This window comes from Pristis pectinata, chromosome 17 (genome assembly GCF_009764475.1).
Source record: "Pristis pectinata isolate sPriPec2 chromosome 17, sPriPec2.1.pri, whole genome shotgun sequence".
NCBI lineage: Eukaryota > Metazoa > Chordata > Chondrichthyes > Rhinopristiformes > Pristidae > Pristis > Pristis pectinata.
The window spans coordinates 25,575,607-25,592,085 of NC_067421.1; the positions used below are offsets into that span (position 1 = coordinate 25,575,607).

The 16,479-nt window shown below is 39.9% G+C and overlaps 1 protein-coding gene across 1 annotated transcript in view; it reads left to right on the forward strand.

Annotated features, from left to right (window-relative positions):
• The window catches only part of cux2b (cut-like homeobox 2b), a 235,300-nt gene that overhangs the window by 140,063 nt on the left and 78,758 nt on the right, over window positions 1–16,479 (forward strand). The window contains exon 4 of the mRNA XM_052032004.1: window positions 12,285–12,363. Coding sequence (XP_051887964.1) covers window positions 12,285–12,363 — 79 coding nt within the window. The remainder of the gene's footprint in view (window positions 1–12,284; window positions 12,364–16,479) is intronic.

Sequence of the window (16,479 nt, forward strand, 5' to 3'; positions counted from 1 at the left end):
TTCTGATTTTTGGGTGCTGTCTGGTTGGAGTTTGCACCTGCTCCCTGTCACCACGTGGTTTTACCCCAGATGCACCAGTTTTCTCCCACACCCTAAAGATGTACTGGTTGGTAAATTAATAGGTTGCTGTAAATTGCCCCTTGTAAAAACAGGAGAATCAAGGATGTTAATGGGCATATGTGAGAGTAGGATTGTTCTGTGAGACTGTGTAGATTTGAAAGGCTGAACAGCCTCTTCCTTTATGGAAAGGACATTCACCACTGACTATAACTTTACCAACCCAGGTTCTGCTCAATGTCTTTCCATTGGCTTAGTCTTCAATCCCACAGCATTTAAAATCTTCTTTCTGTGTAAATCACTTTGCTGGAACCTCCTCTCACCCTTCAACATTTCCCTGACACAGGTCTTAGGTCTCAGGTTTCTGGACTCCCAAGTCCAGGGGAGTCTGAAGAAGCTCCAGCCCTTTGCATGCACCTCCTGGGAGTTGGACTGAATGCTTCTCGGGGTTCCCTTGTAAGATCATGGCTGTGATTGCATTCAGTTCCTCATTCCAATATACATCCGTGCATAATTCAAACATTTAATCCAGTCTTTCTCAGCACCTGTAATTATTCATGCAAGGCTGCACAAGGGTTTGTCTCCTACCATTCAGTAGCATGGGGCCTTGTCTGTACCCTGCCAGGACCACTGGTTGCGGGGAGCTTGGGTGCAGGGGAATTCCCAGAACAACGCAGTGAGCAGAGTCAGGAGGTTGCTGGGCACCTGCAGCTGTTCAAACAGCTTCCAATTTTAAAACAAGGTCAATATGCATTAGCGGCTATGATAGTAATTGCTGCGGCCCTTTGGAAGATTATGACCCAACTTTTCTTGTATGTCTCCGTATCTTGGGGGGCAGGAAATTGCAGTCTCTGTAGGAGAAGTTGAACTTGAATGCTCATCTGGAGGTCCACACTCCAGCCAGGCATTGTATAATGTGGGTGTGTCCTGGTTCTGGTGCCACTGTTAGGTTTGGGAGCTGTGCCAGGTTGCAGCTTATGGTAACAGCTAACAAAATATGCCAGTGATCTTTTTGTTTTATGTTTTGATGTTGGCAAATAACCTGATTTCTAATCAAATTCACATTATTAATAATGTTTTCTATTCTTTCTAAATTGTATCTGGGATGTTGGATCAACACCGTGGAAACTGTGAAGTTTGAACATGTATTTCCTATCCTGATCGGATCTTGTGGCAACCTATGATGCCTGTCTCATTCTTTGTGTGTGTGTGTTCTTTTGTCTTTTTGACCATCAAGTGAATTTTAGGATCACACCTCAAGATGAGGAGTTCCTAAACTCTGAAGTGTACAAATTTCGTTTAGCAGTCCTAATTGCTGCTAAATTCATGATTCATTCATTCATGTTATAATCCTGGCCCTTCCTGCAGGTGCAGCGACTGATGCTCTCAAAAGGTGCCACATTTCATGTCTCGTGCTAAGGCAGCGATTTGTGATTTTGAGCTGTCGCTAGAGGTAGCTGGATTCATATTGCTTTAACGCAAGCAGGATGCCCTGTGACAATACATTGGAGGTATTCATCACCCAGTGCCTGTGCCGAGGCTTGGGCAGTACCAAACAGCTGTGATCACACTTTCTACCGTTTGGTTTTGGCTTTCAGTTTCCAAGAGCTTAAGCAAGGTTTTCATCCCTCTCAAATTTTGCAATAAAGTTAAAGTTGCTGCAGTCTGTGTCATTCTCATCAGTTAAGAGTCCAGTGTGTTCTTTACTCTGATATAACTGCCTGATTACTGCTTGTGCAACTGCTCTACGTTTGGTCTCCAACTAAACCACCAACTCATCCAGTGTCATATATGGGATTTTTTGGGGGAAAAAAATGTCTTATAGCAGAGTAGCCACTGAACAATCCTGTCAAAAATTTTAGCTTTGAAATTTGAAATAAATTCTGGGACCAAGTATTCAACTTTCAGATTTTAAGCATTTGGGAAGAACTGACTCTGTGACCTGCAGTTTAGATCAATGGAAACCACAATGGTGATGGGCAGCCTGAGAGCTGTGTTTCTTGAGTATTCAAGAACTGAGCACAAAGGGCCAGTGCCTTCAGCTTCTCTTTGAATGAGTGAGGGGCTCCCATTATATTACTGTGCAAGTAGGAGCCCTTCATTCACACTCCACTCTGAAACCTCTGCATGTCTTTGTCTCACCCTCATTTCCTTCTGCCTTTTGATTTCTGTTCAAATTCTTTCATCCTTGTGTTTCCTCCCAGGAATGAAGGAAAAGGGCAATTATCAGACTGTAGGCATGAATGAAGCTTGTAAGTCTGATTCGGTGCTGTAGACTGTAGAGTTGAAGCCTCCAGGTTTTACATCAAACACTTCTCACCTCATCACTGCCATTGACAGCGTGGGCCACCGTGGGAATTCGGTGACACGGTGCAGTTCAGGAACTGACTTTCACCATTTAGGACTTGGCCTGAATCCAGTTCAGGCCAATCCCATGCCTGGCCTTGTGCCAGGCCCAGCTCTGCCTCAAGCTGATCCTGTCCTGTACTCTGGCCAAGCACGGCTCAGACCCTGGCTAACCCCAGACTCGGGCCAAGCCTGGACTGGCTCCAAGATGGCATGACAATTGCTTGAGCTGCTGAGCTTGTATCTTTTGTGAAGTTTGAACGAAGTTCCTTGTGAAGATAAGCCCCTGGCAAAACTGCTCATTGAGAAAGGCCATCTGCTTATACTCAGTAATGCATCAAGAATGTCTGGTTTTGGAATAACTGGGGAAATGTTTTTTTTAATCTTCTAATGGGGATGCTCTTGGCTTTGCACAGATCAAACTTCATCTGATGCTATGTCTGTCTGCAACTAGGAAAGTATTCAGATTTCCTTGCTGTCATCCTTTATCTCTGTAGGTCCATGAATAGAAATATCAAATTTAAAGTTATGAGTTCAAGTGTACCCAGCCCCAAGAATGTGGATTTTCGTAAAGTGTGTGGAGTTGGTGCTTAAACCTCTTTAAAACAAAAGAGTGTGAGGGCAGGAATACTAATCAACAAGCTTAAAAACCTGGGTCTCTGTACCTCCCTCTGCAACTGGAACCTCGACTTCCTTATCAGGAGACCACAGTTGGTGTGGATCGGCAGTAACCTCTCCTCCTCGCTGATGATCAACACAGGTGTACCTCAAGGATGCGTGCTTAGCCCACTGCTCTACTCTCTCTACACTCGTGACTGTGTGGCTAGGGACAGCCCAAACACCATCTATAAATTCGCTGATGACACCACTGTTGTTGATAGAATCTCAGATGGCAATGAGGAGGCGTACAGGAGTGAGATAGATCAGTTGCCTCGCACTCAATGTCAGCAAGACCAAGGAATTGATTGTGGACTTCAGGAAGGGGAAATCAGAAGAACACACACCAGTCTTCATTGAGGGGCAGCGGTGGAAAGGGCCAGTAGCTTCAAGTTCCTGGGTGTCAACATCTCAGAAGATCTTTTTTGGGCCCAACACATTGATGCAGTTGCAAAGAAAGCACACCAGCAGCTCTATTTCATTAGGAGTTTGAGGAGATTTGGTATGTCACTAAAGACTCTTGAAGATGTCTACAGATGTACGGTGGAGAGCATTCTGACTGGTTGCATACTTCTGCCGCAAAACAACACATTTCACGACATATGTCAGTGATGATAAACTTGAGTTCCTGTCAAATTTGTCCCAGGCAGGAAGGACACTCATTTATCTCCTTTCTTTGGAGACCTAAAAGTATAAATCTAGATATCTTTAAATTTTACAACAAAAATCTGCTTTCCCGTATTAGCCTGAGCCAAGTCGGAGTGGAGCAGGAAAGTATTTTACAAATGCGTTGCGTTATCTAACAAAGCTGCAGTCGGCCTTTAGTATTTCCCCTTCATTATGTACATGGAATCAGGAAAGAGGTAATTTAACTGAAACTTCGCTGAACCATTTTATTTGCTTTAATCTGGAATTTAAAATTCTCATGATATGGTGAATAGAATTTCTAATCTGTAGAAATCCCATATAATGCACAGACAGGTGAATCCTTGATAGGATGGCTCAGTAAGTGTGTCTAACTCTTGGCAAAATTATTTTCAAGTCTTTAAAGTGTTTACATTAGGAAGACATTGCCATCTGGAATGCTGATCCTGAAAGTACCACATTCCATTCTGCATGTTTTGCAAAGCCTGTACATCTTTTCAATGGTGCAGTTTACTTGCCAATTCACAGTTACACTAGCTATTAAAATGGGACTTAATAACCTATTTTCATTTAGAAATGATTGTGAAGTTGCTGTGACGCATGGTAATAATGACACATGGCTCGAACTGACAAAGGTAATTAATTAGGCTATTATGCATTCCACAATGATAATTGCTTTGCTGGAAAGGCACCAGCCTTGAAAAGCCCAAGTGTATGAGTGCAATCCATCACTGAGAGTGTTTTCAGCACAGCTGTGTTTTTTCACCTTGACTCATTGTACAGCATATTAGGAACACAAAAATTAATGATACATCAATAAATAATATCTATTACTTGGCATGTTGCAAGCTGTTGGAGGATTTAATGGTTATTAAAGCTGTTTAATAGTAATGGCATTTCTTCTCTGCTCCTCCTGAAATGGGTTGTTTGACACGGAATGTGTCTCTGATTCTGGAAGTGAAACATGTGTAATTTTCTGGAACTGGTGAATGTGACGGAAGGGCTGTACTTCAGTGGAGGTGGCAAGGCTGTTCATTTTTCTCGGTGGCTGGTGAAGTGTAGCCTTCGTTCTTAGCGTTATGAAGGTGCAAGGCAATTTGTTGAGATGGGTGTGTGAATTACAAATGACCTCTCACTATTGTCTGATGACAGGGACTTGATGCTTCTCGGAGAGTTTGTGTTTGACTGGAGCGAATCCTTCAGCTGCCAGAATGTCAAGGTTAGAAGTCAGTAATTTAACTGATAATTGCATAATCACCAGTTGTAGTAATTATAATTCATGATTACATAATTACTAATTACAGTTCTGCCAATCTAAGTGGCTGGGATTTTCAATAGATCTACTTCTTTTTCATATTGTGCCAGGGCTGATGGTTTTAAGGGAATTGCCAGAAACTGAGTGCCCAACAGCAAAGTCCCTCTGGTAGTTGCGCATTAATTTGGGAGATTTGTTTTCCTGTTTAAAGTGGAACCCTCTTGTTGAATATTTCTGTAATTCTATTTGAAGGTGGAGGTGCTTAGGAATATAACTAAATTACCTCTTTCACTCATCGCCAGCTGAACTTTGGCTTAGAATTATTGAAAATCAAATGTTATAAGGGAATTACTTCAAAAGCTTGTAGTATTTTAAATGGAGCAGTGATTGCTCAAAAAGTGATCATCAAATAACCCTTTACATGTAGGTAGTGCTATGTGAGTTATTTGCAATTTTGTGTGAATACAATAACTTTATAACACAATTTGGTAAAGTGAATACTGACATTGAAATCTGTGTCTGCTAGTTTTAGTAAGAAATGTAAAATGAAATGTTACCAACTTCTAACTTACTTCCTAACGAATCTTTCTTTGCTACAATCAGTGCAATAGGAATCTTGGGTACAATGATTCCAAAATTGGCCTGTTCTGATTGAAGTGGATTGTATTGGTAGTCAGGAAGGCAAATGCAATGTTAGCATTCATTTCAAGAGGACTAGAATATAAAAGCAAGAATGTAATTCTGAGGCTTTGTAAGGTAGTGGTCAGAACACATTTAGAGTATTGTGAGCAGTTTTGGGCCATATCTAAGGAAGGATGTGCTGGTGTTGGAGATAGACCAGAGGAAGTTTTCAAGAATGATCCCGGGAATGAAAGGGTTAATGTATGAGGAGCATTTGATGGCTCTGGGCCTGTATTTGCTGGAGTTTAGAAGGATGAGGGGGGATCTCATTGAAACCTACCAAACATTGAAAGGCCCGGATAGAGTGGACGTGGAGAGGGTTTCCAGTAGTGGGAGAGTCTAGGACCAGAGTGAACAGCTTTAGAATAAAAGGATGTCCCTTTAGAACAGAGATGAGGAGGAATTTCTTTAGCAGACATTGGCGTATCTGTAGAATGTATTGCCACAGATGGCTCAAGTGATTGGGTATATTTAAAGCAGAGGTTGATAGGTTCTTGATTAGTAAGGGCATCAAAGGTTGCAGGGAGAAAGCAGGAGAATGGGTTGAGAGGGAATAATAAATCACCCGTGATCGAATGGCGGAGCATACTCGATGGGCTGAATGGTCTATGTCTCATGGTCTTAAAGCATAGAAAGATAAAGTGGGAAGCAGAAGCAAATCATCCAGCTCCTTGAGCCTGCTCCATTGTTCCACAAGATCGTGGCTGATCTGATCTTGGCTTTGGCTCCACTTTCCTACCTGTTCTCGAGGATCTTTGACTCCCCGCCCCCATAGTCAAAAATCTGTCTTCTGAGCCTCGAATACATTCGATAATTTGGGCTCCACAGCTCTCTTGGGTTGAATTCTTAAAAATTCACAACCGTCTTGAAAGAAGAAATTCCTGTTGCATCTCCTTTGTTGCTGAAACCGTGCATTCTCTTACTATATTCCCCCACAAGGGAAAATGTCCCCTCAGCGTCAGCCGGTTCATAGGATAACCCTTTCATCCCAGGAGTCAACCTGTGAACCTGTTCTTAATTGCCTCCTGTCACCATATTCCTATCTAAATAAGGAGGCCAAAATTGTCCTCCAGGTTGTAGCAGTTACTTGGTAACTGAAGAAAGTATCCTAGATAATGTTTCTTGTGCCTTCAATCATATTTTCAGAGGAAAAAGTTTAGGACTTCAATTTATGCAACAACTCCCATTGTGGGCCATTTTGCATTGTACTGGTGCAGAAAGATGTTTTGCTCAATAACTTCACACATTAATGCATTATCTCGGTTCTCTTTACACAAGACTAATGGAATCTAATTTGAGGTCCAAGAGTGCTGCCTTGCTGATAAAATTCTGTTGCGCTCTGAAGCATACATTGGCTAAAGTTCCTGCCATTACTAACAGCTGGTATAGTCTAATTTGCTGGTTCATCATTTAAATTTGCTTCTTCCAATAAAGTGCACGCAGTTTGGCTGGAAATTATTCTACTACCTTTATATTTCTGTCATTTTTAATCATTTATTTTCACACCATCATGTAAACAATATACTGCATTTGGTTTTGAGCAAATTTTACATACATCAGAGCAGTTTAGGTTCAAGAAGTAGTTTAAGACCAAAAACAATGAATCCATTTTCACTAATGCACATTTTCAAATCTTTGCTTTCTCTTGCCACCCCTGCCAAAAGTGGTACATGTGCTTGCTTTTTTATAATTAGTGAATAAACTAATTTATTCCCAGGAATTTAATTTTGTGTTTAAAATGCAGGCAGTGATCCTGGTTTTCAACTTCGCATGTCATTTGGTGGAAGCCACGTGGGTGTGATGGGTGGGGCAGTCTGTTGACAAGCTTGCCAACTTGGCCTGTGAACAGTCACTTGGTTGAGCTGGCCAGGGAGCTGCATGCTGTGGACTCGCTCTGGAGCTTGATCAACACATGTATGAGAAGAAGGGTAGAAATAATAGTAAAGGTGGCTGGAAAATATCCAAGGGAAGTATATTGAATTATACACTGCAGAGATCTATAAAGGTAATTGGCAGAATTTTAAAAAAAGAAACTTTGGACCTTGGTCATTAAAGGGACATGTGAAGAAGGCACCCCGTAGAGGTGTTGAAGTAATTAATGGTTGCAGTACTTGTGGGCCCTGTTCCATTTTAAGGAAAAGAATTAAAGTGTGACTTTCCATTTCTGGTTTTCTGAAGTTTTGTTGAACAAAAGCTGAGTTAGTCTCTAAGCACCACCAGAATAAGTGGAATGAAACTCCTTTTCTCTCTCCTATACATTGTGTGTATGTATATGTATGTATGTATATATATATATATATATATCTTTATCTCTCCATCTCTCTCTCTCTCTATCTCTATTCTGCAGGCCTCAGTTGCCAGTTATAAATTTTATTTTTGTTTCCTAATCTTGAACAGTGAAAGAGCAAAAGAAACAGAAGGGAAGTCCTCTGCGTGTTACCCTGCTTGTGTTGTTGCTCTGATTTAATGTAACTCCTTAAATATGACAAACTCATTTCTGGGTTTGTTTTGGGCCTTTACCTTGTAGATGTCAAATTTTAGCTCTATATGTGAACATTGGGAGCTTTGTTTGACATCTTTAACAAACTGAGAAAGAGCTGTATTTCTATGTAGATATATTTCTCAAAGGTACCTTGCACAAAGAGGAGCTGGACCTCCTATTTTTAATTACGATGGGATTCGGGGGCAATGTTTCTCAGGAGCCACAGGTCGGGATCCAATTAATGGTGAAATCTTTGCAGCATAGTTATATATTCTATATTTGTCTGGCAACTCTTAGATCCAGGGTCGGTATTCTTCCATTTAAGGCCCAAGAGGGCGGCAAAGAAAGATCTTTATTATACAGGCGGAGGCATCTGGTGAGAAGTGGTTTTCAGTTCCTTGGACAGCAGCCAGGTGATAATTGGGTTTTCTAACGACGTCTGGTGATGTTGGAAAATGGCTGGTTGTCCTGCTGAAGCCAAAAGAATCAGTGGGTTGAAGTGAACAGGTACAAAGTACTATGTAAGGTTTAGCTGGTTGGAGGTTTCTGGCAATTTGTTCATGAGGCTCAAACATTTCCTTAGATTTTTGAAGTTTGACCTTTGCTGCCATCTTGCATGGAAGGCAGGTTTGAAAGCCTTATGGCAGCCTTTGTGAGGATGAGGAGGCTGGATATCACATGGAAATGGTTTGACACAGGAATACCTTCAAGATGTGAGTGAGTTTTGATGACATATTTATTGAAGGACCTGGATTGTTTGCAAGACATTTCAACACTTGATCTTCTTTGAGGTTTATAGGCCCTTTTACACCAGAGGTACAGTTGAATACAGTGAGCCTGTGATAAGGTTAAGGCCACCCCTTGCAATAAACCAAACAAATGAATCCCACTTGCTTGCACTTGGGTCTCCCATTATTAACCAGAAGAGCCCAATGCCCTTACAGTGGGACTCCTAATGCAGAATCTACGAAGGGAGAGTGCACAGGAATGATTCTCTTAAAATGTGCATGAAAATCCAGTTTGTTCAAAAGTAAGTTTGAGGAATAAGGAATAAATAAGTGAGTTTACAGTGCAATTAATTATCCTGTACTGGGGCTGTAAAATGAATATTAACATTAACTGTGTGTGAATAACCAATCATCATTTTGATTTCTACTTCAGTCATCAGTAACCTCCCAAGTGAGAATTCACCCGGTGTTTGTTTTACTTTTGAATGAAGTGAGCTGAAGGCTGTGTAGTATAAGGGAGCCCTTCTCTCATTGTGCTGTCGTGACCACACGGACTAAGCCTTGTGACAGAGTAGCATGTGGTCAGGAGTGCACAAATCATACCATCAAGATTACCACCACATAAAAATGTGGTTTGTGCACCAGATTCTGCAGTAATTCTTTGGGTAAACTAGCCAAGGGCTTCATGTTGGAGCCCATGGTCAATTAGCATGTGTCTATTGCCCAGAGTGGTGGCTGAGAATGTGGAGGTGACAGCTCAGCCCTCTATTATTCTAGATGTGTAGTTTCCTTGTGTTTATTGATTCTATGACTTGGTGTTGTGGACATTCCAAGTTGCTGTTGATGTTCCCCATCTCGCCAACCGTCACTGTGAAATTCATAAAATGGCAGCTCCTTTGTAAATCTGTCTTCCAGTGAGATGTATGGGATGTTCCAGAAAAAGATGGGCTCAATATGATGGCCATGCTTTTGAGAAAGTGAGGGCAAAAATCAGTCCAGGTCTTCCCTATTTCATTGTTATTCAGTGATCACCTACACCCACTTTCCCCACTAGAAAACAAATGCAGCCAGATGTCAGGTGAGTTCCTAATTAAATTCTTGTATTGAGCAGCGTTCTCCGAGTGAATAAGCAGGAGATTACTCGCAGCTTTCCGCCATTGCTGCTCCGTGGTCAGTCACTATTTCCCCTCCTCCCTGTTGAGGGAGTGCTTGGTCTCTGCTTGCTCAGGAAGCTGCAGTACCACACTCTGCTACACAACACATAGGTAGATTAATGAGATCTAATGCCAAGCCATCTATTCCTCAGACAGCTTTCGTTCCGCTGGGTTTTCTGCTGTTTGAGAAACTACGTCCTGATGTAATACTGTTTCAAAAATCCACATCTAATTGTAAAACAGCATTTCTTATCATCCAAATTCCTCGGGATACAGCCAGTTTAAATAATTGATCGTTATATTACTTAGTGAAACCTTGGTGTCCGTTATAAATAGCTGTGTGCCAAAGGAATGGATGTTCAGCTTTTGTATGCGGGGAAGAAAAAGAAAAGATGCCAGACTTTAGCATTTGATGTGGGAAGCCCTTGTCTTTTACCAGGTCTGGGTCTGTGCAAAATGCAGACAGACATCAGGCTGCTAAATACTGAGTAACTGCAGAGGAAAATGTTTGAAATTGCATGGAGAACTTCTCTAATCCATTTGTGATTTGTTCATTGGGTTTGTCAGGGAGTCATTTAATGGACAGTTTTTAAAATCTGAAATGACCAGCAGGCATACACTCCCTCTGTAAGAGGTACCAATCTGTGACTATCCCTATTCGGCTTGGAACTGTTTTGTGGAGTCCACTTAAGTCCTTGCCAGACCCTACAGATAATAATTGTGTGTTTCATTGATTTGTGTGTTCTGCACAGTTCATTATTTTGGCATACGAAAACAAAGCTTAAATTTTTAAAATCTTACTCTGGGATATAATCAATACGATAGTTGTCTCTGGGTAACTTTAATCTTTATAGGTAATATGGGGGTTAACCCTTGGCTGCCAGCCTGACAGCTCCTGTTGTTGAACTGTGGCCTTGCTTGAACAAAGTTGCTTTTGAATTTTATTGTTTATTTTTAATATTCTGCAACCATAGTTAGTAAATGTATATGTCAATCTCAGAGCCTCATTGATTGCATAAAGCACACAAGCAGTCATATGTACCAAGAGATCACTTAATACTGCACAGATGCCTTTTACTCAGACTTCAATCCTTTTGCCATTGTGCATTTACCAGGCTGTAGTCTTCCTGTAAAATTCATTTTAGCCAGAAATCCATCACTCTGTGTTTTGGTGACTTAAAGTGTTAGCTTCATATAAAACAAGAAAATCGCTCTAAAGTGTGCACTGCAGCTCAGAATGGTGATGCATAAGAAAATTTAACTAAAAATTCATAGAAGGTAAGGAAACCAAAGCCACTGGTGCTAAAAATCTTCAATAACGAATGAAACTACTGGCAGTTCTGGGGCAGGTTTGCCAGCTTCTGTGAAATGAACATTTTTAAATTGACGCAAATGCCTGTGTACTCTCTCAGCCCACCATCCTGTAAAACCGTTAATGAGGGTTTGTGCCTGAAATGTTAAGCTGTCTTTTTCCCCTTGAAAGACGTTGATAGAGCTGCTGGCTTTTGCAGCATTTCTGACTTCAGTCTTGTGATGTAGAAGCAAAGCCCAAAGATGAGCTTTTAGTTTGGTAACTAAATTGGGTCAAAAGATAAGATTTTTTAAAGGTTCTTGTGTTGAGTGAATGGTTAAACTGGCCATTGCAACTTGAGGAGCAACACACAAAAGGTTGAAATAAGTGACCAACAATGGAATTGTTCCTAAACTGACAGTCTAATGGAATCGATATTGATGCACCCATCCAGGTGACCGATCGGTATCCCAGGTTACACAGCTCACCTGCATTCATTTTTCATCAGGTTACTACACAGCACAGACTGCTTGCAAGAGCTTTAGTAATCTTTCTGAAGTGCCCATTGACCCCATTTAAGAGGAATTGTTCCAATTTTTCTTGCTTTTCTTGCAATGATCTATTAGCAGCTGAGTAACTGAGTAACTTCCTTGAATTTTTCTTGGAGGTTTTCCCTATGATTACTTCAGCTTAGTCAGGATATAAAAATATTCAAGTGGGTTGGGCTGTGCCTGCAGGCAGTGGGGAACCCACAGGATTCAAAAGGCATGTGTTCCTTGGCATCTTTCAGTTTCTTTCCTAAATTAATTTCATGGCAATCCTATGGTTTGACCAAGTGATTATTGAGCATCATTCTGCTGTCATTACTCCTACTTGTTTGAAAGTATAGGTTCTAGGTCTGCATTTAATGGACCTGTCGCAAATGATCTAATGTAAATCATCATAATGATTGAGGATATAAATCTTTGGTAATTGTTCTTTTTTTCAGGTGGTAGCACTTAGTAAAAGAAGCAAGGAGGCTGAGGCTGCCTTTCTTAATGTTTACAAGCAATTAATAGAAGCACCAGGTAAGAAGACATTTAGATATTGATCCATCTGTAATAATAGCCCTTCTCACGTGGCTGAATGTCTGTGTAAAGCAATTTTTATGCATTATTCAGTATTCAACTCAGAATGTTAAACTCATATCATTGAAGCATATTGGTCTGTGTGTCCTGTTCAGCATACTTTGAACAGGATTTACATTTGGTGTTCTTATAAACCATGGCTTTTCTATTGCAGACATTGTAATCTTAAATGATAGTCATTTAAGATTACAATGTGTGCAATAGAAAAGCCATGGTTTATAAGAACACCAAATGTAAAGTAATTTGTTTACAATGGAGTTCAAAGATGAAGCTGTCTTTTATTGCCAGCACCACAAGTTAATGACAGGTATACCACCAGCAAAAAATCAATTTATTTCAGGTTGTGTTTGAGCAGACAAATACAAAATCATGTTGAATTTTAAATAGCAGTCATGTTCTTAGCTGCAAACAACTTGAGTTCTCCTGATAAACAGAACTAACTTTAATTTTCCTTATTACTCTCTTAAGATGCTTCTCTAACCTTCCTCTTTGATCAAGCCTTAAGTTGTCTGCCCTAATGTCTCCTTCTGTGTCCCAACATCCATTTTTACCCAGTAACAAAGCAAAGATCCTTGTGATGTCCCTGCTACTTCATTATAAATGGAAGTTCTTGTTATTTACTTTGTGTAGTTGGAACATTGACTTTGACTCTGGAATTCTGAATTTAATTCTTCAAGAAATGTAATGCTCTTTTTCCTCAATGTTCCAATAATACACTTTGAATCTCCTCGCACATCAAGGGCAGGTTAGCAACTGCAGCTGGTACAAAAATAATCCTCCCACAAGTAAGCTAAAAGTGTTGAATAATGTGGAGGAGGAGCGAGAATCATCAAGGAAAAGAGTTCAAGGCCCTCACACTGTGACATCATAAGAACTAGATGCTGCTTCACAGCCTTGTAACTCTCTCCCTGTCAGTAATTACTCTTTAAGGCCACTCACAAGCACCTGCTTGACATGTTGTAATGCTCCTATGGTTTTAATGTATTTCCATTCACTGTTGTCACTTTGAAAGGTCTGAGTTTTTTTGACTAAGACCGAAATCACAGATTCTGAGAGAATGCAGGGACTAATCTTAATTTAGCAAATATATGATCACAGTGTCTGTACATATGTAATTAAAGTATTAAACCTAGATTCCTTTTAAAATTGTTCATAAAGGTGGGAGTAACTAAAAAGACTAGTGAAATGTGCAAATACCATAATTAATGTCAGAATTGTGGAGAGGTGATAAGTGAATTGCTGGCTGTAAATTACTGCCTGCTTTTCTGACTGCTGATCTCTCCATTATAAACTTGCTATGAATCATTCACTTTATACATGTTTCTATGCCTGTCACTTGTATTTGCAAGCCCTCTAGCTGATATCGGAACTGAATGCTGTCCCTTTGAGGTCCTGTGCAAACACTTCTGAGAAGGATTTGTCAAGTTGATAGGTGTCTACGGAAGGGACCAGAGCTATAAATGACCCATCAACGTGAAGGATTAAAAGGCTATGGAAACTTTGTGCTGTAATTTGAAACTAAAGGAAAAGACATGCAAAAAAAACACAGTAGTGTAAACTTTGTAAGCTGCAGTGACGAGATGAATGAACATTGTGTTATCTGACATGTATTAGAAGTTGCACCAAAAATAATGTCTGCAGCTGTGCCCCCAGGAAAACTTGGCTTTTAGAATATCTGTCTGTAGATGTAAGGAATTCAGCTGAAAGTGTAGACGCTAAAAAAAATCCTTCCCCAGTTACGATGCAGGCAAAATGTTTTTATTCCATTGGATCAACCAATTCATTTTTTTATTGCAGAGGGCTCAGAACATAGTCTCATCATTGAGTTCCACCTGCAGGCACTGGCAGAGACTTGAACAATCTCCCACATCCAACCCTCAGACAGGAATTTCTGCAGCTTGATATTCATTTTTGATGTCTGTTTGGGTGCTTTCATGTTGATTTAGGGGCTTTGATGTTTACTTCGGTTACACCTCTCTAGTTTAAGAGGTTGATACCTCCACTGGTAGCAGTATTTCATGGTTCACAGACAAATTACCTGCTGGTGCAAGAAGTACTTTTTGCCTATGATTTTTGTTGTCATGGCCCAGTAACTACTGTTAAACAGGGTGGCATTTTCAGTAAATTGGACCACAACTTCACAGTGAATTAAAAAGTGGTAAATATTTTGCTCTCTATAAAATGATCCAATAAGGTATTTTCTTAACTTTGTCAATTTAAAGTTGCAAATGAATGTTAGATTAATTTTTAAACTCAGCAATTCTGGTTTAGTTTTGACCATTTGTATTACTGACTGTTACAAATGGGGATTTGCTTTTGATATTTTGCAGGGTTCATTTCTTTAATTGTTTAAGATTCTTGCATTTAAGGTCAGGCCTCTACTGTGCAGTACACAACCCGGGGTTTATGGATAGAGACATCTTGTACATGTACCTCCTGAGTCTTTGTGGAAGCAAACCAATAAAACACTTGGTAACACAAGGCCGGACACAAATTATTAAGCTACTTTTACTTCACAGCAACTGAGCAAAGCAACAGTTATGATCAGCCTCACTAAGTTTAATCAGTGCAGTTTTCCTTTGCCTAATGATATAACATAATAACCACACTACACTTCCCCACATCAGTGGCTTGTCTTGCTTGATTTAAGCAAAATAATTTCCCACTCTCCTCCTCCTCCATACTTTCCACTTGTCCCTGAGTGAAAGTCTGCACCAGGGGTCTGCTGTATTATTTTAAAAGGGAAAAAAAGTACTTTTGCCCTGTTCATCTTGCTCAGTGAACATCTAGCAAATCCTCTTGAATGCTTAGGATTGGGTGAGTTGAATATTGCATAACGTCTTTGATTAACAAGGACTCAACTTTGATTTTTAACTATTCATGTTTAAGCTTCTTTTTGGATGGTGTTTTGATGTGGGTACAACTTGCCAAAATATTGAAAATGTGAATCTCTACCTAGAAAAATAATTTTTAAAAAAGTGAAATTTTCCAAATTTAGTTAAGTTTAACTTTATAGCAGAACACTTGGGTCATATTTAAAGCCTGATATTTTTATTTCTAGTTGATCAGTTTACAATAATCCCATAAAATATTTTTGTAAATTTCCATATTAAAGCCACAAATAGATTGGGCTGCATTACTAAATGTGGAGAATCACTCATTCTGTTAAAGTAAGTGGTGAGCAGTATTTATGATAATCATGCTGATGTTATTTTCATGGTATGATAGTATTATGTTTTCTATGATCATCCTTTATTCGAGGTCAGTTCAATTTGTGATACAAATCAAACAGTGGATCATTTCTGTATAAGGAGGTAATTTGCAGACGGCTTCATTAGAAAATATTGCAGTAAATTTGAGCGCTGTAAAAAGTTACTGGGCTTGATATAATTATAGGAATTCTGCTTATTTTTGTAGGGGTAATTACAGGACTATTAAATATAAATAGGAAAAGGAATCTGAAACAACTTGATGGTTTCTTTTTTCCCCAGCCTCTCTCATTTTTCTGTCTCGTTGTCCTCTTTACCATCTTGTTGCACAGATTTTCATCCCTCCTTTATTGATCTGTTTTGTTTATTTCTCTTATTTATTTGTCCTTTCTCCTTTCCTGTTCTTTTTTCCCTTGTTTGATTTTCTATCTCTTTCTCCCCCTTCTCTTGTTCTTCCTCGTGCCTTTTCTTGCTCAATCTCCCTTTCTCTATTTCATTTATTTCATTAATCAGTTCCATAGCTAAAGTTCAGGTTTATTGTCATAGGCATACATACGCAGGGTATTCATACCATGAAAATATGGCTTTTTGGAGCAGCAGCACAGTACATTACAAACATGACAAACATAAGTTAACATAAACTTAAATTAGCATAAATTATACATGCATGACAAAGTAAACATAATGACACTAGTGCAAGTTGAGAGTGAGAAAAGAAATATTGTCGAAGGTAGTGTTGGGGTTTATCAGGTTTGTTCAAGTACCTGTTGGCAGTGGGGAAGAAGCTGTTGTTGAACCTTGAGGTGTGGGTCTTCAGGCTTCTGTACCTCCTGCCTGATGGCAGCAT